The 24,095-nt window shown below is 45.3% G+C and overlaps 1 protein-coding gene across 1 annotated transcript; it reads right to left on the bottom strand.

The window, feature by feature from the left end:
• Positions 1–4,863: 4,863 nt before the first annotated feature.
• On the bottom strand, positions 4,864–17,472 carry LOC109934720 (beta-1,3-galactosyl-O-glycosyl-glycoprotein beta-1,6-N-acetylglucosaminyltransferase 3-like). The gene is made up of 2 exons (XM_048620796.1): positions 16,221–17,472; positions 4,864–6,010 (listed from the first exon to the last, which is right to left on the bottom strand). Exons 1-2 carry the CDS (start codon positions 16,983–16,985, stop codon positions 5,474–5,476), a joined length of 1,302 nt encoding a protein of 433 aa, XP_048476753.1. The 5' UTR covers positions 16,986–17,472; the 3' UTR covers positions 4,864–5,473.
• Between the last annotated feature and the right edge of the window lie 6,623 nt (positions 17,473–24,095).

Consider the following 24,095-nt stretch of genomic DNA (forward strand, 5'->3'; position numbering starts at 1 on the left):
CCGACCAACCTCATCCCGCCCCCTTGACCTGTCCGTCCTCCCTGGACTGACCTATCCCCTTCCTAACTCCCTACCTACACTCACCTTTCCTGGCCCCATCCCCGCCTCTTCGACCTGTTTGTTTCCTCTCCACCTATCCTCTCCTCTATCCCTCTTCTATCCGCCTCCCACTCTCTCCCTATTTATTTCAAAACCCCCTTCCCCTCCCCCTTTTCTGATGAAGGGTCTAGGCCCGAAACGTCAGCCTCTCTGCTCCTATGATGCTGCTTGGCCTGCTGTGTTCATCCAGCCCTGCACCTTGTTGTCTTGGCAGCTTCTGTGGTGTTGAAGTAGAGGGGCGGCACGGTGGCATAGTGGTTAGCACTGCTGCCTCACAGCGCCAGGGACCTGGGTTTGATTCCACCCTTGGGCGACTGTCTGTGTGGAGTTTGCACATTCTCCCCGTGTCTGTGTGGGTTTCCTCCGGATGCTCCGGTTTCCTCCCGCAGTCCAAAGATGTGCAGGGTAGATGGATTGGCCATACTAAATTTCCCGTAGTGTTGATTAAATGGGTTATAGGGGGATGGGTCTAGGTGGGATGCTTTGAGGGTCCATGTGGACTTGTTGGGCCAAAGGGCCTGTTTCCACACTGCAGGGATTCTATGATTCTATCTTGGAAACCTGGTATCAACATGTCAGGACATGCTCTGTGGGCAACAGCCACAGCTGCCCTATGTTTATAGATACTGGCATCCAACATTTAGCATCTGACATGTACCCCAACCTTTCTGCATTGTGAGGGTACAGCAATGGTCCTCTACAACACATGCCTGCATCACCAGGCTGCTAGGACCATTTGCACAAAAGAACCGTTACCCAGCTCATAGACTAGACTTAGCTGCATCTCAGGTTACTCAGTTGATGTCTTAGTGGTCACTCACTTGTGCCTGCCTGGTGCTTTCCTTTTTGCACTTTGATCCCTCAGCTAGACCTTAAAGGATCACAATATGTCATGTTGTTGTGCTATTTAGCAAAAACACAAAGCAAAGCAGCTTCAGCAGCAACCATAGGGAGAAATCAGAGCTAATGTTTCAAGTCTGGAGACTCTTTATCAGAATGCCAAACACACTACATGTTTTACCATGCCTTGAAATCTAATGCGAGTTGGCCTCAAACAAGTCTGGGATGACACCCTTCAGTGAAGGTGTACGATAAGTCAAGGGTGGTGTCCGATATCTGTCCAGCAGTTTAGATGTGGTCAGACAGCTGGCTGGTTGACAACAGACAAGAATGAGGGAATCGCAACTCTTCAGTGCCAGTAACAGTCTGCCCTCTGGGTCTAGGTGCAACCTCTCATGGGAACACAGCCTCATCGATCCTGGGACTCTTTCCACGAAAAGTCAAGAAGTGGTGATCAGGGACTACTGCTGCAGAAGGGAACATGGAAATTTACTTTTAGGATTGGAGTTAGAAGGCGGGGATGCAGAGGGAATTACAATACCGAAAGAGGACAACTCAATATATAAAAGGTGGGAGATGATAGAGAATGGAAAGGAATCATGCGAGGTGAGGGAAAGGAATCATGCGAGGGGGTTACTGATTTAAATAACACTCTGGCTTTCATGGGGAGACAGTGCACTAGTAGACCTGACATGCTTTCTTCGTACGTCTGGGGTTGGGGTTGGGGTTGGGATGGGGGAGGTAGGGTGAGGTATGGGCGTGGTAAAGTGGTCAGATGAAGACTTTGATAGACAGGTTAGGTGGGGACTTAGAGTAGGCTTTGCATTTCCCTGTCACCTGGTGGGGTGTAACCAAAACAAAGAGACAGAGTCTGAGACTTACTGCATTTACTCCTAGCTCATCAGCCCTGACAAAGAAATCCTAACCACAGCTGTATCCTTGTATTAGTATAGATTTTCTAATCGACCTGACCAGAAATGTTATTACATACCACTGAAACAATTAAGACTTGAAAGCACACCTCCTGGTTCAGAGTTAGGGACACTATCACTGTGCAACCAGAGTCCTTACATTACTACATTAGCTCAGTTAGCTGGACAGCTGCATTTGTGGTGCCTCCATCACAAGTTCAATTCCTGCACCAGCTGAGGTTTCCGTGAAGAGTCCTTTATTCATAAAGAATATCTTTATATACGTTGTCATAAACACAATTCAGTTCTGTACAGTAGCATATCAAAGGAAACAAACAAACATTGGAGTTTGACTCTACCCAATAAATGAACCAAAGGCATCTCTTACTTGTGCAAGATTGTATTTATGTATCATTGAGGCACTGGGAGGGTCTGGTAACTGAACAGACCCTCATTTAACTTGGGCAGAAAGACCTCAGATAGTGGTCTTTCCCCAGTGTGCCTTGGTGGCAGCTGCCCCAAGCTTTAATGCCTCTCTCAGCACCTGTCCTGAACCTTGGAATGTGCTAGTCTGTAACACTTGGTCAGGGCAACTCCTTGTTTTGGAAGACCAAGTTTCAGACAGACCAAAGAGCATCGTTCACTGAGTTGATGGCCCTCCAGGTGCAGTCGATGTTTGTCTCGATGTGCATCTTGGGGAACAGAACATGAAGCATGGAGTCTGGTGTCAGGTGTCACATGGGCAGCATGGTGGCTCACAGTGCCAGGGACCTGGGTTCAATTCCAGCCTTGGGTGACTCCGTGGAGTTTGTACATTCTCTCCATGTCCGCATGAGTTTCCTCTGGGCAGCTCTGGCTTCCTCCCACAGTCCAAAGATGTGTAGGTTAGGTGGATTAGTCATTGGAAATGCAGGGTTACAAGGATGGAGTGGGTCTGGGTGGGAAACTCTTTGGAGGGTCGGTGCAGAACTGATGGGCCAAAATGGTCTCTTTCTGCAGTGTAGGGATTCTATGATTTTTGAATTTAACAAATTAATAAATAGTGATGATCACAGGTAAACACCTAACGCAACTAATCAGAAGCAAACATTAAAAATCAGAGCTACACGAAACTTATTAATAGAACTAAGTGTTGAACTGGGACCTGAACTGAATTGCATTGTTGAAGAATTCAACAATCTTGGAGAGTTGGCGTAGGAAGTTTACCTGGAGGATAGCAGAGCTGGACAAATTTATTTCAATTTATTCATGAATGCGGGTATCGCTGGTCGGGCCGGCATTTATTGTCCATCTCCAGTTGCCCAGAGGACAGTTAACGGTCAAGCACATTGCTGTGGTTCTGGAGTCACATGTAAGCCAGACCATGTAAAAATGGCAAATTTCCTTGCCTAAAGCGCATTAGTGGATCAGATGAGCTTTCACAATGTTTTAATGGGAAAGACTCTTTTACCCTGAAATTGAATTCAAATTCCACCATCTGCCATGGTGGGATTCGAACTCATGTCTACAGAACATTGACTCGATTTTTTTCTCCCCTTGCCCAGTGCCTTCCCACTTATATCCGTGGTTCTTCTGACGCTTTACATTGACCTGGATGCTGTCACTTTTATATTCTTGTCTATCACAGGGCACCTGTTTCCGCAACACAATCAACTTCCAGTACAGAACTAATCATCTTAAACCATTGCACTTCTCTTATTGTGGCTCACTGCAATGTTCTGATTTCTGTTCATTGAACAGCCATAAACATCTGATTCAGTCCTGTTTAGTTCTCATTTCTACAAATAGATTCTATATTGTTTGTTCTCTTTTCGACTGTTTATTTTTATCCGCATCCAAATGATGTCCAGTATCACTACTATTTCTAGTGTTAGTGTCTAGAGTTACAGTGTCCAATATCACAATGTTCAGCATTATAGCGTCCAGTCTCTCAGTCCAATCTCACAGCCTTGTGTTAGTGTCCAGAGTGACAGTGTCTAGTTATGGTATCCAGCATTGCAGTGTCCAGAGTTAGTGTCCACTTATGACACAGGGATAACAAGCTAAACCAAATCAGCCTCCCTATCACTGGGTTTGCAACAATGAAATTCAACCATTCATTGACTCTCAAGATCGTTCAGTTGTTCCTAACCAGAATTTACATCAAGTTTATAACTTAAACACAAATTAATAATTTATTAACAACAATGTAACTTTAGCAGAATACAGATAAATAAGGTAATGTTATAAACATCCCTGATCTGATCCCAATCTTCTTTGATCATAAACCTGTCACTCGCACACCAACACAGTTAAGGGATACATTCTTTAAAAATTGTAATTTGCCAGTTGCTAACAATTTCAATGATAAACAGTGGGCCTTCATGAAATCCTTTGATGCTGGTTGGTATTACAGGCACAAAAACCGTATGCTTTGTTTGAATTCCAAAGTCACCAGCCAATGCAAACAACTTCTGCAGACCTCAGAAGACTTTTACACATTGCTTATGACTTGGATTCTTGTCTCAGACCATTTAGCAAGTTGATAACTGGGAAAATAACTAGACAAAGCTAAACCAAAAAAACAAAACCAGCCCAGTCTAGCAGCTTCCAAAGAAACACTTCCTCCAAGCCCAAAATCCAGTCAGTGAGGTCACTCATTGTTTTCCCTTTCTTTCTCACCATTTTCTGTGGTTGCCTGACCGGCAGCATTCCTCTTACTGAATGACCAATTCAATATCCATCCAGCTGTCAGTCCCTGTGTTGAGTTCCCTTTTAGGAGATTCTACACACTTGATACAAATGCAATATGCCAACTTCTGTTTATTTAAGCAAGTACAAGCTTTGGAGGATCACTTAATCTTCGCAGGGCTTGCGGAGCCGTGTCAAGCGATGCTCTCTGTAAGGGAACCGTCCTCCCTTTATATAGGTTTTTACAGCACAGTCAGACATGCATACAAGATACAATTATTTTCTCCCCCATAATCACATAACTTAATCATCTAACAGTAAAACAAAGGTTAGCTGCCCAAAAACAATGTGTAAGACAAGGTAGTTCCTTATCCTTTTAGCATTTACAGAGAGCAGAGTATAATTAGATTACCACTTTTTGTCTGCGAGACAGGGGCACCCACGAAGCACCACATTTCTTATGTCAGCAGAACAGATATTAACCCTTTAACATTTCACCCGAGCAGAATAACATCTCAGTGCTGAAACATCTACTCTGTCCTTAAGAACAGTAATTCATCTGCATTATCTTTCCAGGCCAGTTCCTAACAGCAAACAGTCTTTTGTCTTTCCTGGTTTGTTCAGAAAGAAGAAAAAGCTGCTGTTCAAAGTTCAATTCTCAACTTCGACTCAGAGTTCTGAACCAAAAATGAGAAAAATAAAAGAAAAATACTGATGGTTACAAAACCAATCTCTCAGTGTCCAGTCTCAGTGCCTAACATTTACAGTGCTAAGTCTCACAGCACCCAGTGTTACTGTGGCTAGTATTTCAGTGCCCAGTCTCCACAGTGTCTAACATTACAGTGCCCAGTCTCTCAGTGCCGGTTATTACAGCCACCAGTGTTATAGTATCCAGTCTCAGTGCCTGGTCTGCACTGTATTTCCAATGTCTCACCCACCACCATTGCCGAGACTTATTCTGTCTCAACCCCCAACCCAGTTCCAGTTTCACCAAGTGTCCTGTTTCGGAGATATTCCTCCATGCACTGCACGGCTGTGTTGTCCATGTCAGGGTCAAACTTGTTTGCAAAGAAAGGTCTCTGGTGGACGACCCACTGTAGATCTCCTGCCCCGTACACACAAATCAAGTGGCGGTACCTTCCTGTGCAGGGAGGGTACAGGGCACCCCTTGTGATGTCACCTGCCTCAAAGGACCACTTTACTGCCCGACCAAGGGTCCTGGTGGTTCTTTGGGTGTACGAGATCGAGCCAGGCACATTGGGCATTCTCAGCAGGGTCGCCCACACATGCTCATCCGGACTGTAAGTGTCCTCTGACCACTTGAGGAAGGCCCGGACCTCAGCACTGGCAAACACGTAGCTGACAAACTCTCTGGTGGCCATGATATAGGCGCTGCCCACGAAAACAGGGGAGCTGATATTCGGTTGGTCCTTCAGTTGCGCTGTCAAGACCACCTGGTTGTGGATATCGTAGTGGTATTGCCAACGTTTCTAAAAGGCAAGCACAAGGGAGAGTGAGAGAGATGAGAAAATATAAACAATAACTTATCAACTTTGCCTGCAGTTATCTCTCGATTCCTCTGTGCTCCCCTCCTGCCCTGCCCCATTGTAATCCATGTGCGTTCCTTCTCTCAGTTATGCATACCCTATATCAGAGAACAAGGCCATTCAGCCCCTCGGGCCTCTGCTGTTCCTAACACCTAGTGCCACTCTCCTCCCTTTTCCCCCATATACCTGCATCTCAAACCATATCCCAACAGTCATTCGCATAGCAAACATAAAACTCATCCTTAAATTCTCCCAGTGGATCTGGCTCCCGAAATAAACTTCAAGCTCTGCTCTCTGAAGTCTACAGCACCAGAAAAAGAAGGGGTCCTTTGATTCTGCGTGTCTTCACTGGCCAAAAAACAAGCTCCTCACTGTTCTAGTCCCATTTTCCAGAATAAAAACTGAAACAACTGCGGATGCTGTAAATCAGGAACAAAAACAAAGCTGCTGGAAAAGCTCAGCAGGTCTGGCAGCATCTGTGAAGGAAAAAACCAGAGTTAACGTTTCGGGTCTGGTAACCCTTCCTCAGAACAGTCAAAACATCAAACTCCTAGCTATTATAGTCCCATTTTGCGGCACTTGGTCCAGAGCCTTGTGTGCCTCACAAAAGCAATGAAGACACCTTCTTATTCATTACTGCACTGCATCCAGGTAGTGGGGAGTAGATTCCTGACATTGACATACCTGGTTATTTGTCTCAGGCTTGTCCCACTCCTGGAGTGGGAGTTGAATCCAAAGCTTCTGCCTTGGAGGGAAGGACACCACACACCATGTCAAAAGATATCTTTTACTTTCAGTCCTTGTGGCATCAAGTCATGAGAGGTAAGGAATCTTGGTTGCCAACAGGCAGTTAGATTATCAAGGATATGCAGGAATGTGAATGGTGGAGCAGGCTCAAAATGCCTAATGGCCTACTATTGTTCCTGGTGCATGTGGGAGCAGCTTTTTTTTTTTTTAAATCCACCTTACATGAGAACTTGCCATCACCTCATACACATCTGACCAATCTCCTCTCATTCTCCATTATTTTCCTAAATTAGCCTTGCAGCTAACATCTCCAGTCTTACTTACAATCCTCACTTTATGTCCCTTGTAACCTTTCAATGTTACTGTTGATGAATGCACTGAGTTTAGACTTCATTTGCCTTTCAATTCCTTAGATCTCCTGACCATGCCTCTAACCCAAAATCTTGCATCTGCATTCCACTGCACTTGTACAATTGGTGAACTGTTAAGTGTATTTCCTTGACTTCATTACCTGGTGCTAATCCTGTACCCAATCTTCTTTACTCCAATGGAAACATCATTGGCCTTTCCAACTGAGCCGGCCAACAAAACCCTGACACCATTCTGCAAAATCTCCTCTTCCCACTGTCCTGAGGGCCCTCACATCATTTCATAGTGACTAGAATTGGATGTAATCATCCAACTGGGGCTAAACCAACGCTACATGCAGCATAACTCAACTGTTTATTGGCATCAATGCCTCTATTAATGAAGCCTTATGCTTTGCTACACTCTTAAGGCCTCCTCCAGCTTCAAATGTAGATGAATGTTTAATCACCAGATCCGTCTAATCCTGTGCACTCTTTACGATTGCGCCATTATGTCTCTATTACATCCCCACATCCCTTCTCCCAAAACATATCACCTCACACTCTTCTGTATTAACCTCCAACTGGATGCTGTCTGTGCATTCTGGTGGCTGTGGACAATTTGTATCACTCTCACTGTTTGCCAATCCTCCAGGTTTAATCATCACCCCCAAATATTAGCATTTTGTCTCATAATCCAAGATCGATAGCACTGATGTATTGAAAAAAAGCAGAACTACCTGAATGGTTATAAATTGGGAGAGGGGAGTGTGCAGCGGGACCTGGGTGTCCTTATGCACCAGTCGCTGAAGGTAGGCATACAGATGCAGCAGGTGGTAAAGAAGACAAATGGTATGTTGACCTTCATTGTGAGAGGTTTTGAGTACAGGAGCAAGGATATGTTGTGCAGTTATATAGGACCTTGGTGAGGCCACACTTATAATATCGTGAGCAGTTTTGGTCTCCTTTTCTGAGGAAGGATGCTTTTGGTCTCGAGGGAGTACAGCGAAGGTTTACCAGGCTGATTCTGGAGATGGCGAGACTGACGTATGAGGAAAAATTGACTAGGTTAGGATTGTTTTTGCTGGAGTTCAAGCAAATGAGGGGGCTATCTCATACAGACTAATAAAATTCTAACAAGACTAGACAGGGTAGATGCAAGGAGGATGTTCCTGATGGTGTGTGTCCAGAACCAGGAGTCACAGCCTGAGGATTTGGGGTAGACCATTAGGACGGAAATGAGGAGACCTTTCGTCATCCAAAGAATGGTGAACCTGTGGAATTCATTATCACAGGAAGCAATTGATACCAAAACATAGAATGTATTCAAGAGGCAGTTAGATATAGCATTTGGGGACGAATGGCATCAAAGGTTATGGGGAGAAAGCAGGTTTAGGCTATTGAGTTGGATTACCAGCATTGATCATGATGAGCGGCAGAGCAGGCTCGAAGGGCTGAATTGTCTCCTCCTGCTCCTGTCTTCAATGTTTACATGTTTTTAGGTCTATTTAGGGCTGAGATGAGGAAACATTTCTTCATTTGAAGAAAAGTGAACTTATGGAATTCTCTACCACAGAAAGCTGTGGAGGTTGAGTCACTGAATATATCCAAGAAGGCGAGTGACAAATGTTTAAATGTCAAAAGAATTGAGGGGCATGGGGAGAAAGTGGGAGTATTGCGCTGAGATAGAGGATTGGCCACAATCATATAGCATGGTGGGCCTGATGAAGGACTGAATCATCCTCTCCTGCTCCTAGTCTTGATGTTTCTATGGCCCAGCGAGGGGAACATTACCACTTACCAACCTCCTGTCCAAAACAAGATCCATGAATCATGACTTGTGTTGTCAATTTTCTTGTCCAGCCCTTTATCTGGTGCCTAGTGAAATGCTTCATTGAATTCAGTTCAGACAATATTCCCTGCATTAAAATTCTCAGCTACTTCATCAATGCATTAAACAAGGCTGGACATTTGCCTTTTGCAAACCAGCACTATCTTCTCTTCATTAACTCGATCTAAGGTGGGTTGATGTGAATTGCAGCCATAACTACAAGCATTAAAGTCAAGCGCATGTTATAAAGTAAACCAGGGTCCATGTGGTGGGAGCCTAGGAGACCCAGTTTCAAGTCCCACCGGTTCCAGAGGTGTGCCATTACATCTTTGAAAAGGTTAGCATATATAAGACCATTAAGTAGACACAGGAGTAGGCCATGTGGCCCCTCAAGCCTGCTCCACTATTCAATAGAATCACAGCTGATTCAACATTCCTCACATCCACTTTCCTGCCCTTTCCCTATAACCCTTAATCCCCCACTGACCAAGAATGTATCTATCTCAGCTTTAAATATACACAAGGACTCTGGCCCCACAGCTCTCTGTGGCAAAGAGTTCCAAAGACTCTCAACCCTCTAAGAGAAGAAATTCATCCTCATCTCAGTCTTAAATTGGTACCCCTTTATTCTGAGACGATGCCCTCTGGTCCTAGACTCTCCCATGGGGGGGAAACATCCTCTCAGCATTTACCCTGTAAAGCCCATTAAGAATCCTGTATGTTTCAATGAGATCACCTCTCATTCTTCTAGACTCCAGTGAGTAGAATCCCAACCTGTTTAACCTTTGTTCCTAAGACACAATCCCTCTACAGTAGGGACCATCCTAGAGAACATTCTCTGAACTTCCTCCAATGAAACAACATCTTTCCTTAAATAAGGGGACCAAAACTGCTCACAGTACTTCAGATGTAGTCTCACCAGCACCTTGCACAGTTGCAGTAAGACTTCCCTACTCTTATCCTCCAACTCCCTTGAAATAAGGGCCCCAACATTCTGTTTCAGTTCTGAAGGAGGGTCACCAGACTTGAAACATTGACTCTGCTTTCTCTCCATAGATGCTGCCCGACCTGCTGAGTTTCTCTAGAAATTTCTGTTTTCATCCAATATTCCATTGCCCTTCCTGATTACCTGCTGCCTGTGTGCTAGCTTTCAGTGTTTCATGCACAAGTTCCCCCAAGTCCCTTTGTGTTGCAACTTTCTTGATTTAAATAACATTGTTTTTTTTTCCCCCTTCCAAAATGAACAATTTCACATTTTCCCACATTGTATTCTGTTTGGTCAACATTTTTGCCAACTTAGCCTATCAATATCTGCCTGTGAAGCACATAAGACAACACTTTACTGTACCCCGATATACATGACAGTAATAAATCAAGTCAACCTTGGAGTACAACAGGATCTTGATCAGGTGGGCCAATGGGCTGAATAGTGGCAGGTGGAGTTTAATTTAGATAAAGGAGAGATGCTGCATTTTGGAAAGACAAATCAGGGCAGGACTTATACATTTAATGGTAAGGTCCTAGGGAGTGTTGTGAACAAAGAGACCTTGGAGTGCAGGTTCATAGTTCTTTGAAAATTGAGTCACAGGTAGACAGGGTAGTGAAGAAGGTGATGCTGTGCTTGCCTTTATTGGTCAGTGAATTGAATATAGGAGGTCATGTTGCAGCTGTACTTGACATTGGTTCGACCACTTTTGGAATACTGCATGCAATTCTGGTCTCCTGCTATAGGAAGGATGTTGTGAAACCTGAAAGGGTTCAGAAAAATAATTACAAGGATGTTGCCAGGGTCAGAGGGTTTGAGGTTTCGGGAGAGGCTGAATAGGCTGGAGCTATTTTTGGAACATCAGAGGCTGAGGGGTGACCTTACAGAGCTTTAAAAAAATCATGAGGGGCATGGATAGGGTGAATAGTCAAGATCTTTTGCCCAGGGTGGGTCCAAAACTAGACGGCATAAGTTTAAGGTGAGAGGGGAAAGATTTAAAATGGACCTAAGGGGCAAAATTTTCACACAGAAGGTGGTACATGTATGGAATGAGCTGCCAGAGGAAGTGGTGGAGGCTGGTACAATTACAACATTTAAAAAGGCATCTGGATGGGTACATCAATAGGCAGGGTTTAGAGGGATATGGGCCAAATGCTGGCAAATGGGACTAGATGAATTTAGGATATTTGGTTGGCATGGACAAGTTGGACAGAAGGGTCTGTTTCTATGCTTTATGACTCTATGACTAAGTCAAATCAAATCAAAATCTCTCTTTAAACTGTTTGTATCCCTCACTCAACCTGCCTTTCCATTTTCTTTTTGTTGTTGCAAATTCCACAACAGTACATTTCCTTCCTTCCTCCAAGTCATTCATGTATATTATCTATGAAGTCAATTATCTATGGAGTGAAACCATCACAGCTATTAAGGACGTATGTAAGCGGTTGTGAAATGATGATGTGATAAAAAGGACATAATTTCCTATCATGTCTGTAAAGGTTAATAACATCCAAACTCAAATTGATCTGAATATCTATGTTGCCATTCCAAGTGATTTTGAAATATTGCATGAGAGAGAGTGCGGACGCAATTCACTGGAATGGTTCAGGAATGAGAAACTTCGGCAATGAGGATGGATTGAAGATGTTCTCGTTGGAGAGAAGGCAACCGAGACGGAAATCTGAATGTGATTTTCAAAACCTAAAGGGGTTTGGACAGAGAAGATTGGGAGAAACTGCTCCTGCTCAGAAAATAAAGAAACGAAGAGGCATAAATTTAAAGTGATATGCCAATGAAGCAAAGGAGGCGTGAGACAAAAGTCTTTTTCACACAGCAAGTAATTTGGGTGAAATGCACTGCATGGAAATGTGGTGGAGGCACATTTAATTGAGGCATTCAAGAGATGCATTGGATGGTTATTGAGATATTAGTGAGCGTACAGGGAAATGCAGGAATTTGGAACGAGATATAGAATAATTGCAGGCACAATGGGCTGAAAGGCCGCCTTCCACAATAATTGTCTAATTCTGTGACTGGCGCAGAGCAAGATTAACTCAAGGTTTATGTTATCAGAAGGGTCAGCAAGGCCCTTTCCTCAGCTGGGTGGTCAGAAAATCCTCTACTCTTTACTTGAACTGAGGCATAAGCTGTCTCCACCAATACAAGAGCAAAAGTAAGCCATTTGTCCCTTGAAGTCTGCTCTACCAGACAATAAAATCACGGCTCTGCTAGTTGTGACTTCAATTCCACTTTTCTAGTGATTGTCCCCAAGCTCCCTTTTTTGTTTTAAAAAAAGCTATCTTACTCAGGGAATACTTGAATAAATTCATCAACTCAGCCTTCGCATCTTCCAGTAGAAGATATTTCCAGGGTATAACAGCCCTCTTAGAGAAAAATAACAAGGCATTGGTGAGGTCACTTTTGGAGTACTGGGTACAATTGTGGTCACCACGCTATAGGAAGGATGTTGTTAAATTGTAACGGATGCAGGAAAGATTTGCAAGGATGGTTGCCGGGGCTAGATGGCTCGAGTTACAAGGAGACGCTGGATGGGCTGGGACTTTTTTCACTAGAGTGTTGGAGGCTGAGGGGTGACCTATAGAGGTTTATAAAATGATGGGGTGAAATCAATAAAGTGAATAGCCTTTGAGGAAAACTAAAGGGCATAGTTTTAAGGTGAGAGGGGAATGATTTAAAAGGGACCTGAGGGTGATACAAATATGGGACGAGCTGCCAAAAGTAGTGGTAGAGGTGGGTATAATTACAAGATTTAAAAGATGGCATGAATAGGAAAGGTTGAGAGGAATATGGGCCAAACATAGGAAAATGGGACAACTTCCATTTAGGATACCTGGTTGGTATGGACAAGTTGGACTGAAGGGTCTGTTTCCATGCTGTATGACTTTATGATGATATCTTAAGCTACAGAACATCTTGTCATCCTTGCAAGAGAAAGCATTCTCCTATCAATCACCTTATGATGTCTCCTCAGAGAACTTTATACATTTCAAAAAGATCTCTGCTCAGATTTCCAAACTTAAAATGTGTAAAAGCCAATTTGATCGCCTTTTCTTCATAAGATAAGCCCTTCATCCCAGGATGAAGGCAAACGAAACTTCCCGCATTGCTGTCAATGTAATTGCATTATTTTTTAAATGAAAGAAAAATATACAGAGTAATTCTGATGTGGTCTCATCAAGGCCCTGTACGGTACTGTTAAAAACGTACTCACTCATATTCTATTTTACATTCGAAAAACATCACTGTTCCATTTGCCTTCTGGATTGTTTGCTGTGCTGTATAGGTTCTGTGATGAGAGTATTGGGACACCCAGATCACTTTGTACCAGATATCTCAGAAATCAAATCCACTTTAAAGAATACACTGCATTGATTTTGAAAAGTGCACATATCGTACTCAATGTGGTACATCCCTTTATAGTCACTTAACCTACCTGCATTCCTTTGTACACGATTAACCTTCTGACATCCCTTTGAACACTTTTAACCCATAGACATCTTTTGTAAGAGAAAAAAAAACTACAGATTCTGGAATCCAAGGTAAACAACCAGGTGGCTGGAAGAACACAGCAAGCCAAGCAGCATCTGGAGGAAAGAAGAAGTCAATGTTTCAGGTGTTACCCTTCTTTAGAAATGTTGACTTCTCCTTTCCTCCAGATGCTGTCCGACTTGCTGTGTTCTTCCAGACTCCTGTCTGTCTACCTTGACATCCTGTTGTACACTGTCAGTAGTGTTTTAATGAGGTCATTCAGGTAGACATCATAGTATGAGTTCCCTGACAGAAGCTGTTAGTCTGGTCCAATCAGGGAACCCTGGCTGACAGATATAGAACATCAAACATAGAACATTACAGCATAGTACAGGCTTTTCGGCCCATGATGTTGTGCCGACCTATTATCCGACTAAGATCAATCTACCCTGCATACCCCACGTTTTACTATCCTCCATGTGCCTATCCAAGAGTCGCTTAAAAGTCTCTAAAGTATCTGATTCCACTACCACTGCCAGCAGCGCATTCCGCACGCCCACTGCGCTGTGTAAAAAATCCTACCTCTGATATCTCCCCTATACCTTCCTCCAATCACCTTAAAATTATGCCCCCTCGTAATAGTCATTTGCGCCCTGGGAAAAAGTCTCCGGCTATCCACTCTGTCTCTCATCATCTTGTACACCTCTATCAAGTCACCTCTCATCCTTCTTTGCTCCAATGAGAAAAGCCCTAGCTCCCTCAACCTTTCCTCATAAGACCTGCCCTCCAGTCCAGGCAGCATCCTGGTACATCTCCTCTGCACCCTCTGAAGCTTCCACATCTTTCCTAGAATGAGGTGACCAGAACTGAACACAATATTCCAAGTGTGGTCTAACCAGAGTTTTATAGAGCTGCAGCATGACCTCACAGCTCTTAAACTCAATTGCCCTACCAATGAAAGCCAACACACCATTCGCCTTCTTTACAACCCTATCAACTTGGGTAGCAACTTTGAGGGATCTATGGACATGGACCCCAAGATCCCTCTGTTCCTCCACACTGCTGAGAATCCTGCCATTAACCCTGTATTCAGCATTCAAATTCGACATTCCAAAATGAATCACTTCACATTTGTTGGGGTTGAATTCCATCTGCCACTTCTTTACCCAGCTCTGCATCCTATCAATGTCCTGTTGCAACCTACAACAGCCCTCCATGCTGTCTACAACTCCACCAACCTTCGTGTCATTGGCAAGCTTACTAACCCACCCTTCCACTTCCTCATCCAAGTCATTTATAAAGATTACAAAGAGCAGAGGTCCCAGAACAGATACCTGCGGAACACCACTGGTCACCGAGCTCCAGGCTGAAAACTTTCCATCTACTACCACCCTCTCTTCTATTGAACAGCCAGTTTTGTATCCAGACAGCCAAATTTCCTGAATTCCATGCCTCCTTACTTCCTGAATGAGCCTTCCATGAGGAACCTTACCAAATGCCTTGCTAAAATCCATTTACATCACATCCACTGCTCAACCTTCATCGATGTGTTTTGTCACATACTCAAAGAATTCAATAAGGCTTGTGAAGCATGATCTGCCTCTCACAAAGCCATGCTGACTATTTCTAACCAAACTATGCTTTTCCAAATAATCAAGTACTATCTCTCAGATCCTCTCCAATAATTTGACCAGCACAGAAGACAGACTGACCGGTCTGTAATTTCCAGGATTATCCCTATTCCCTTTCTTGAACAAGGGAATGACATTTGCCACCTTCCAACCTTCTGGTACTACTCCAGTGGACAGTGAGGATGCAAAGATCATTGCCAAAGGGGCAGCAATCTCTTCCTCACTTCCTGTAGTAACCTTGGGTATATCCCATCTGGAACAGGGGACATATCTATCCTCATGTTTTTCAAAATTTCTAGCACATCCTCCTTCCTCACATCAACCTGTTCGAGCATAGGGTTAGGGTTAGGGTTATCGCATATCCACCTGTTTCATGCTGTCCTCACAAACATCAAGGACCCTCTCACTGGTGATTACTGAGGCAAAGTATTCATTAAGGACCTCCCCTACCTCCTCTGACTCTGTGCACAAGTTCCCTCTATACAAATAAAACTGTCAGAGGTTCTGTTCACTTTGAGAGCTGGCTCAGAAGTAGCTGAATTAGTGTCAAGGACTCTCCATGTGTAAATAAAGGTTGGTTGGTGGTGGGATGCTGGTGTCTGAGGAGTTATTTCACGGTCAACCTAATGACAACCCTTTACATGCTCTTAACTGAACCTACATTCCTTTGTACACTCCTAACCACATACATTCCTTTGTACTCTTGTAATCAGTCTATATCCCTTTGTACATTTTTAACCTACTACATCCCTTTGAACACTTTTAATAAGCCTTCAGCCAGAGAGTGCTGAATCTACGGAATTCACTGCCACAGAAGGCTGTGGAGGCCAAGTCATTGAGAATATTTAAGACTGAGATAGGTAGGTTCTTGATTATCAAGGGGATCAAGGGTTACGGTGAGGAAGCAGGAGAATGGGGTTGAGGAACTTATCAACCATGATTGAATGGTGGAGCAGACTCGATTGGCCGAATGGCCTAATTTCTACTCCTGTATCTTATGGTCTTACGGTCTAAGCCAACCTCTCTTTGCACACAAAGGGCTGAATAACTGGAGGGAAAAGAGAAATGGAGGGAGAGAAAACACTTGGATAAAGAGAGGACCAGCAGACGGGAAGGCGTTTACCTTTTTGTACCGTGGCGGGGGGTCCGACTCAATCACGTTGGAGCCGTTCATAGCTCGCAGCCTCAAAGCTATCTCCCGGTTGGTCTTCAGGGGGAGGTCTTGGCCACACACGTTGATGAAGTATCTCCAGGGGACAGGGCTCTCCAATAGCTCCTCCATGCAGTTGAGATCTGCCTGAACTCTGGACCAGGCAGCATAGGTGACCGACTCTAGCTTGGCTGCGACAAAGACGTTGTGGAAACACGAAGCGATGGCCCGGACGGCCGCATGAAATTGATTCGGGGACTTGCGGTCCACGTGGATGCAGTAGACATTCTGTGGGGCGTAAATGCTTCGTAAAAGCCTCTCGAACATCTCAATGCTATTGTGGATGACCAGGGAGTAAGCCAAGGGGAAGTTTTCTTCCTCAGGGCTGAGGGGGACAGTGATATACTTGCGGGCCCTCACAAAGGAATTGCAATTTCGGGTCATGTCCAGATAATCACCTTCAGTAACGGCTTGGCGCTTGAGGGAGACGGTAATGGAATTGAGGAGGGCCTTTTCCACCTCCTGCCTGTCCCCTTGGATGATCTGCCAGCAGGTGGAGTTCTCCTCGACAAGGAGGAAGTGCCCCTGCATTGCACCAGCGCCTGGCTTCACCAGCCCGAGGGACAGCCAGACCTTTTCACTCAGGGCCAGGAACCAGAGGCACAAGATTACGCCAAGCGTGCACAGCGCTGACCTGAGGCTCAACCGGCGGGTACAACACCGGCTCAGCTTGGGCATGGCAGTTTCCGGAGGGCTGTGTGCCCGACCTTTAGGGAATAGTCAAATACAGAATAGACGCACTCTCTCACCACCCACCCCTCCAAAGGTCATGGGGAAAGAAGGCTGCAATTTGCTGGATAGATCGCTCCAGCCAATCCCTTCTCCCCGTTCGATTCGTATCTTCCGTTCTCCCCGACACTCGAGAGCTTCTTCAGACTTTCACTCCCTCTGGAGTTCCCGCTCCTACTCTAATATCTCTCCTGATCCAACTCACCCCCTGTAACCCCTCAGCCCTCTCTACTCTCCCTGCGTAATCCCTCACGCCTCTCTACTCTCCGCTCTGAAAACCGGCGAATGTTCCGTCGTTTCTTGCTCGGAGACCGGGCTCCCCTCACTGTTGCCTGCCTGCCTGCCTGCCCGGTTTCTGCTTTGCTCCGACCGTTCCCGGAATAGTGTTGCCGGGGAAAGTAGAATGAGGAACTGCGCAGGAATATAGTCTGGATCCGTGAACCTACAACCAGAGAGCACACAGACCCACCCAATAAACCACGCCCCAGCCTGTGACAAGATGCCCTTGAAAGGAAGAGATAGTAGGAACTGCAGATGCTGGAAAATCTGAGATAACAAGGTGTAAAGCTGGATGAACACAGCAGGCCAAGCAGCATCATAGGAGCAGGAAAGCTGACGTTTCGGGCCTAGACCCTAGATCCTAGATCCTATGATGCTGCTTGGCCTGCTGTGTTCAGCCAACTCTACACCTTGTTATCTCTGCCCTTCAAGGAAGCTGCCTTCCAGACCCACAGCAATGTGGTTGCCACTTAACGGCCCTTGGGCAATTATAGATGGCCAATAAATACTGGTTTGGTCAGAGACGCCCTCATCCCATGAATTTTTTTTTTTTAAAAAACGCAGCAATAAAAAAAATCAAATTAAAATCAAACTCACCATTAGTCACCTCTCTCTCTGCTGAGAAATTGGAACTGTGGTGACTTGACCTTTCATAATGCAGCAACGAATCTGAGCGCAGCAAGTTGATATAATCGAAACAAAAAAAAATAAATCCCCTAGCCTCGGGCAGCACAGTGGCTCGGTGGTTAGCACCGCTGCCTCTCAGCACTAAGAGCCTGGGTTCGATTCCACCCTCGGGCTCCAGCAACTGCGTGTGGAGTTTGCACGTTCTTCCTGCGTCTGCATGGGTTTCCTTCAGGTGCTCCGGTTTCCGTCCAAAGAAAATTAGTTGGCTTGGCTGTGTTTAATTGCACATAGTGCCCAGTGGTAGGCAGGCTAGGTGGATTAGCTACACACATATGCAGAGCAGAATTGAGCAATGCTCTATCCCAGGCAATGTCCTGGTGAATCTCCTCTGCACCCCCTCCAGAGCAATCACATCCTTCCTATAATGCGATGACCATAACAGCACGCAGTACTCCAGTATGGCCCCAGTAAAGTCCTGTGCAGCTCCAACATGACCTCCCTACTCATGTATTCAATGGCTTTGACCCTTCTTAAACACCTTACCTGCCTATCCTGCAGGTACCACTTCCCCCTTGTTCATGCACATCTCTAAGTTGTTTGTTCAGAGGAAATGTTTGAATAACTGCCCAGATCCAGTTTGGAAGCTAACTGGACAGATTTAGGAGCCAGTCACTCTTTACTGAAGGTGGCAGTGTGCTCTAGCAAGACTATATTTGGATTCTGGCCTATTTGTTAGTTTTCTGATGTACATGGTAGTGCAAAGGTTTACACATCTGAACAAGAATCAGCTGTTTTCTGCAGTTATTGAATTGAGCAATAATTAGCTGGTTACTATAGTTACAAAATTGAGCAACAATTAGGTGTGTACACTGATTGTTGAAGTGACCAATATTTAACTAATCTTCAACTGAGAAAAACAATTTGGTTTGGATTAATTTCAAAGAAATAAAGAGGCGTTAAAACTTAAAGCTGGCCGGTAGTCTCTTTAGCACAGACCAATCCAGCAACAATCGAACATAGTCACGCTCATAGAATCCCTCTTTTCAGACAATGTTCCAGACAACACTATGATCATCTCAGGGCAGGTCCTGTCCCACTGGCAGGCCAGCTCCGTGGGATACCGTCAAGAGGCGGGGGTGTGCCCCGGAAGTACTCAACATTGATGCTGGACCCCAGGAAGCATCAGGTTAAACAATGGAAACATTCTGCTGGTTATCAATTACCACATCCCTTGAATTTCTCTATTTGAACACAACATTGAAGGTAGAGAGGACAGAGAATGTGCCCTGTGTGAGAGGCTTCAGTGTTCATCACCAAGAGAGACTCAGCAGCACCACCTGCTGACTGAGCTGGGACAGTCCAAAAGGACACAGCTGCTGGACTGGGGCTGCAGCAGGGAGTGAGGGGCAAAAACATCATTGACCGCACTGTCACCAATCTGCCTGCTGCACGTTTTATAGATACTCCAACATGTTGCGTGACACTATCTCTGTGCTAAATGGGTCAAACTTCAAACAGATCTAGCAACTCGGAACGAGGTGTCCATGAGGTTCAGTGGGCTATCAGCTGCAGCAAAATTGTTCTTAGCACGGCTCACAGACAATCTGCCCGACATATCTGACAGGTGGGTTTGAGTTATAGGGATAGGCTGGGGCTTTTTCTCCCTCGAGTGTCGGAGACTGAGGCGTGACACTATAGAGGTTTTTAAAATCATGAGGGGCATGGATAAGGTGAAAGCCAAGGTCTTTTTCCTAAACTGGGGGAGTCCAAAACTAGAGGGCATAGGTTTAAGGTGAGAGGGGAAAGATACAGAAGGGGGCTGAGGGGCAACTTTTTCAAACAGAGGGTGGTGTGTGCAGGGAATGAGCTGCCAAAGCAAATGGTGGAGGCTGGTACAATGACAACATTTAAAAAGCATCTGGATGGTTACATGAAATGGAAGGATTCAGAGGGATTTGGGCGATATGCTGGCAAATGGGACTAGGTCAGACTGAATGGCTGGTTGGGGCAGACAAGGTGGACTGAAGGGTCTGTTTCCATGACTCTCTGTATGACTCTCTGACTCTATCTCTCCCAGTCTACCATTACCATCAAGCCACGGGTTCAACCCTTGTTCAATGAAGAGTGCAAAAGGGCAAGCAAAGAGCAGTACTGAATACAGCATATGAGGAGACAATCTCGTGAAGCTACAAAAGAGGACTACTTATGTTCGCAACAAGTGATGGACCGAACTAAGTGATTACTTAACCAACAAGACTCTGCTTTCTCCCCAGTGATGCTGTCAGACCAGCTGTGTTTCACCAGTAATTTCTGATTTTGCATCAGATCTGAGCTCTGCAGCCTTGCCACATTTAGTCACAAAAGATGGTGGACAATTAAACAAACCATGGATGAGGAGGCTGTTCTCCAACAACTAAATCCTCAGTTATAGGGAAGCCCAGCACATCAGTGCCCAAGAGAAGGCTGAAGTATTTGCAACAATCTTCAACCAAAAATACTGGGGAGTTGATCCATTTCAGCCTCTTCCTCGGGTTCCAACATTCACAGATAACAGTCTCCAAACAATTCAATTCACTCCACTTGACATTATGGAATGACCGGACACACTGGATACTGCAAAGTTTGTGGGTCCTGACAACATCAGTCTCTAAAAATTGTCATATGCCTTGTAAAGATGTTCCAGTACAGCTACAGTGCTGGCATGTACCCAAAATGTGGTCAAGTAACGACTCATCTGTCTATTCTCTAATATGAAAATGTGAAGGAAGGTGGCATCAACAGTGGTATAAAGCAATACCTGGTCAGCAATAACCTGCCCAGTTTGAGTTCTGGCAGGTCCTGCCACTCAGCCGATTACAGCCTTGGTTCAATGAAGTTCAACTCCCGAGGAGAAGTGAGAGTAACTTTCCTAAACATCAAGGCACCCTTTGACCAAGTGTGACATTAGGAGCCCAAATAAAACTACAGTCGACGAGAATCCAGAGAAAACTCAATGCAGGTTGCAGTAATATCTAGCGAGAAGGAAGATGGCTGTTGTTGTTAGTGTCAGTAATCTCAGCTCCAGGACATACCTGCAGGAGTTTCTCAGGGTAGTGTTCTAGGTCAAACCATCTTCAGCTGTTTCATCAATGAACTTCCCTCCGACATAAGGTCAGAAGTCGAAATGTTCACTAATGACTGCACAATGTTCAGCACCATTCACAACTCCTCAGGTACTGAAACAGTCCAGGTCAAGTGCAACAAGACCTGGACAACACCAGGCTTGGTCTCTTGGGTGACAAGTAACTGCACAAGTGCCAGTCAAGAGCCATCAGCAAGAAGGTAGAATCTAATCATCGCTCCTTGACATTCAATGGCATTATCATCTCTAAATACCGACAGTAACAACATCCTGTGGGTTACTATTGAAAAGAAACTGAACTGGACTCACCATATAAATGGTGTGGCTGCAAAAGGAGATGAGGAACTTCACTTCCTGACTTCCCAAAAGCCTGTTCACCATCTGTGTAATGAAATACTTTACTTGTCTGGATGAGTGCAGCTCAAACAACACACAAGAGCCTTGACACCATGCAGGGCAAAGCAGCCCGCTTGATTGGCACCTCATCCACAAATATTCACTCCCCACAGTACCGATGCAAAGGAGCAGCAGATTGGACCAGCTACAAGATGCACTGCACAAAGTCACCAAGACTCTAAAGGAAGTCCATCCAAACACATGACATCTAACAAATAGAAGGGCAGGGACAGCAGATGAATGCAAATGATATAACATAGAACCGGGGATCAAACCTGGCTAAATGAAGAGTGCAGGAGGGCATTCACTAGGTATATCTAAAAGTAAGGTGCCAACCTGGTGAAGCTACAACACAGAAATGCTTGCCTGCCAGAAAGCATAAGAAGCAATGGATATACAGGGCTAAGTGATTCCACAACCTATGGATCAGACATAAGCTCTGCAGTCCTGCAAACTCCCGTCATGAATGGTGGTGGACATTTTAAAAAAATCATTGTTTTGACTTGAATGTTGAGGCTGAGGGGTGACCTGATAGATGTTTACAGAATTGTGACAGGCATGGATAGATGGAATCTTTTTTTCCGAGGGTAGAAATGCCAATTATGAGGGGACATAAGTTTAAGATATGTAGGTGGAAAGTTTAGAGGAGATGTGAAAGGTAATGTTTTTACACACAAAAGGTGGTAAGTGGCTGGAATTTGCAGCTAGAGGAGATAGTAGAAACCGGGTGATGGAGATGCCCAGTGGAGGGCTGTCTATGTGGGAGTCCTCCCTCTTTCCCTCAGGGACTTGGGATGAAAGGTGTTGCATGCAGCAGTCCCTTACAACCACAGATTGTGGCGGTTCATGGACTTCCAATCCAACTGAGGCGCTGTGGAGTTTGTGGACCATGTATATATTGATTATGGGCATTTTCAATCCCTTTTTCAGTTACCTGAAAAGCCTTTTTTTAATGTTTTTGGTGCACTTCAGCCCCACACTCCTGATTTTTGGGCATCCAGTGCACAGGGATGTGGACAGATCCATGGAGCTGATCATGGGCCTTCTGTTGGGCCTGGCCAGGCTCACTATAAACAGGTCCAGGCAGCGGGCCACGGAGGCATTGTCTCTGCCGACTGTCTGACCCTCTTCTGCAGTTATGTTTGAGGCCAAGTGTCATTGGAGAAGGAGCACACAGTGTCCACCAATACTCTCAATGTCTATTTTGATTTATTTTCTACCCTCCCCCTTTACTTTATTTAAGAAAACCAGGAGATTCAGAAACTCTCCTGATTCTAGAGACTGGTTCGGAGCTGGCTGACCAGTGTACATAGATAACAAGGAACGCCTCATCTTGGGAGCAGATGTGGCGGAGGCGGAGGAATTGGGAATAGGGGATTGAATTCATGCAGGAAGGTGGATGAGAAGAGGTGTAGCCTTGGTAGCTGTGGGAGTCAGTGGGCTTGAAATAGATATCAGTTTCAAGGTGGTTACCAGAGATGGAGACAGAGAGGTCCAGGAAGGAGAGAGGTATCAGAGATGGTCCAGATGAACTTGAGGTTGGGGAGGAAGGTGTTAGTAAAGTTGATGAACTGTTCAAGCTCCTCGTCGGAGCACATGGCAGCACTGATACAGTCATTGATGTAGCAGAGGAAGAGGTGGGGGATAGTGCCAGTGTAGCTGCAGAAGAGGGACTGTTCCACGTATCCTACAGAGGCAGGCATAGCTTGAGCCCATGTGGGTACCCATGGCCACCCCTTTTGTCTGCAGGAAGTGGGAGGAGTTGAAGGAGAAGTTGTTAAGGGTAAGGACAAGTTTGGTCAAATGGATAAAGGTGTCGGTGGAGGGGTACTGGTCGGGCCTGCGGGAGAGGAAGAAGCGGAGGGCTTTTAGGCCATCTGCATGGGGAATGTCTGCCTCTGCCACATCTGTTCCCAAGATGAGGCATTCCACTCTTGGACATCCCAGATGTCCTTGTTTCTCCAGAACCGCAATTTCCCCCCCTCAGTGGTTGAAAATGCCCTTGACCGTATCTCTTGCATTTCCTGCATCTCAGCCCTCACACCTACTTCCCGCAATAAAAAAAAGACAGAATTTCCCTTGTCCTCACGTATCACCCCACTAATCTCCAGATTCAACGCATCATTCTCCGCCATCATCAGTCTTACCCCACTATGAAGGATATATTTCCCTCCCCACCCTTATCTGCTTTCTGGAGGGACCGCTCTCTCCACGACTCCCTCTTCTGCTCCATACTCCCCATTAGCCCCACCACCCCCGGCCCCCTTCCCTGCAACTGCAGGAGGTGCTACACCTGCCCCTACACCTCACCCCTCACCTCCATCCCAGGCCCCAAAAAAACCTTCCACATTAAACAATGTGGTCTATTGTATCTGCTGTTCCCGACGTGGTCTCCTCTCAACGGGGAGACCAAATGGAGGCTCTGAGATCGCTTTGTGGAGCACCTCCACTCGGTTCGCGACAAACGACAACACCTCCCAGTTGCGAACTACTTCAACTCCCCTTCCCACTCCCTGGACAACATGTCCATCCTGGGCCTCCTCCAGTGTCACAACGACGCCACCCGGAAACTGGAGGAACAGCATCTCATATTCTGCCTTGACTTTACTAGCTTCAAAATCTCCCCAACCCCGACC

Source organism: Rhincodon typus, chromosome 48 (genome assembly GCF_021869965.1).
Source record: "Rhincodon typus isolate 14 chromosome 48, sRhiTyp1.1, whole genome shotgun sequence".
NCBI classification, from domain to species: Eukaryota; Metazoa; Chordata; class Chondrichthyes; order Orectolobiformes; family Rhincodontidae; genus Rhincodon; species Rhincodon typus.

Coding starts and splice junctions, on each gene's coding strand:
- LOC109934720 (XM_048620796.1), bottom strand. CDS start 16,985: ATGCCCAAGCTGAGCCGGTGTTGTACCCGCCGGTTGAGCCTCAGGTCA. Junction 6,011..16,220: donor CCCCGCCACGGTACAAAAAG/GTAAACGCCTTC, acceptor CTTGCCTTTTAG/AAACGTTGGCAATACCACTA.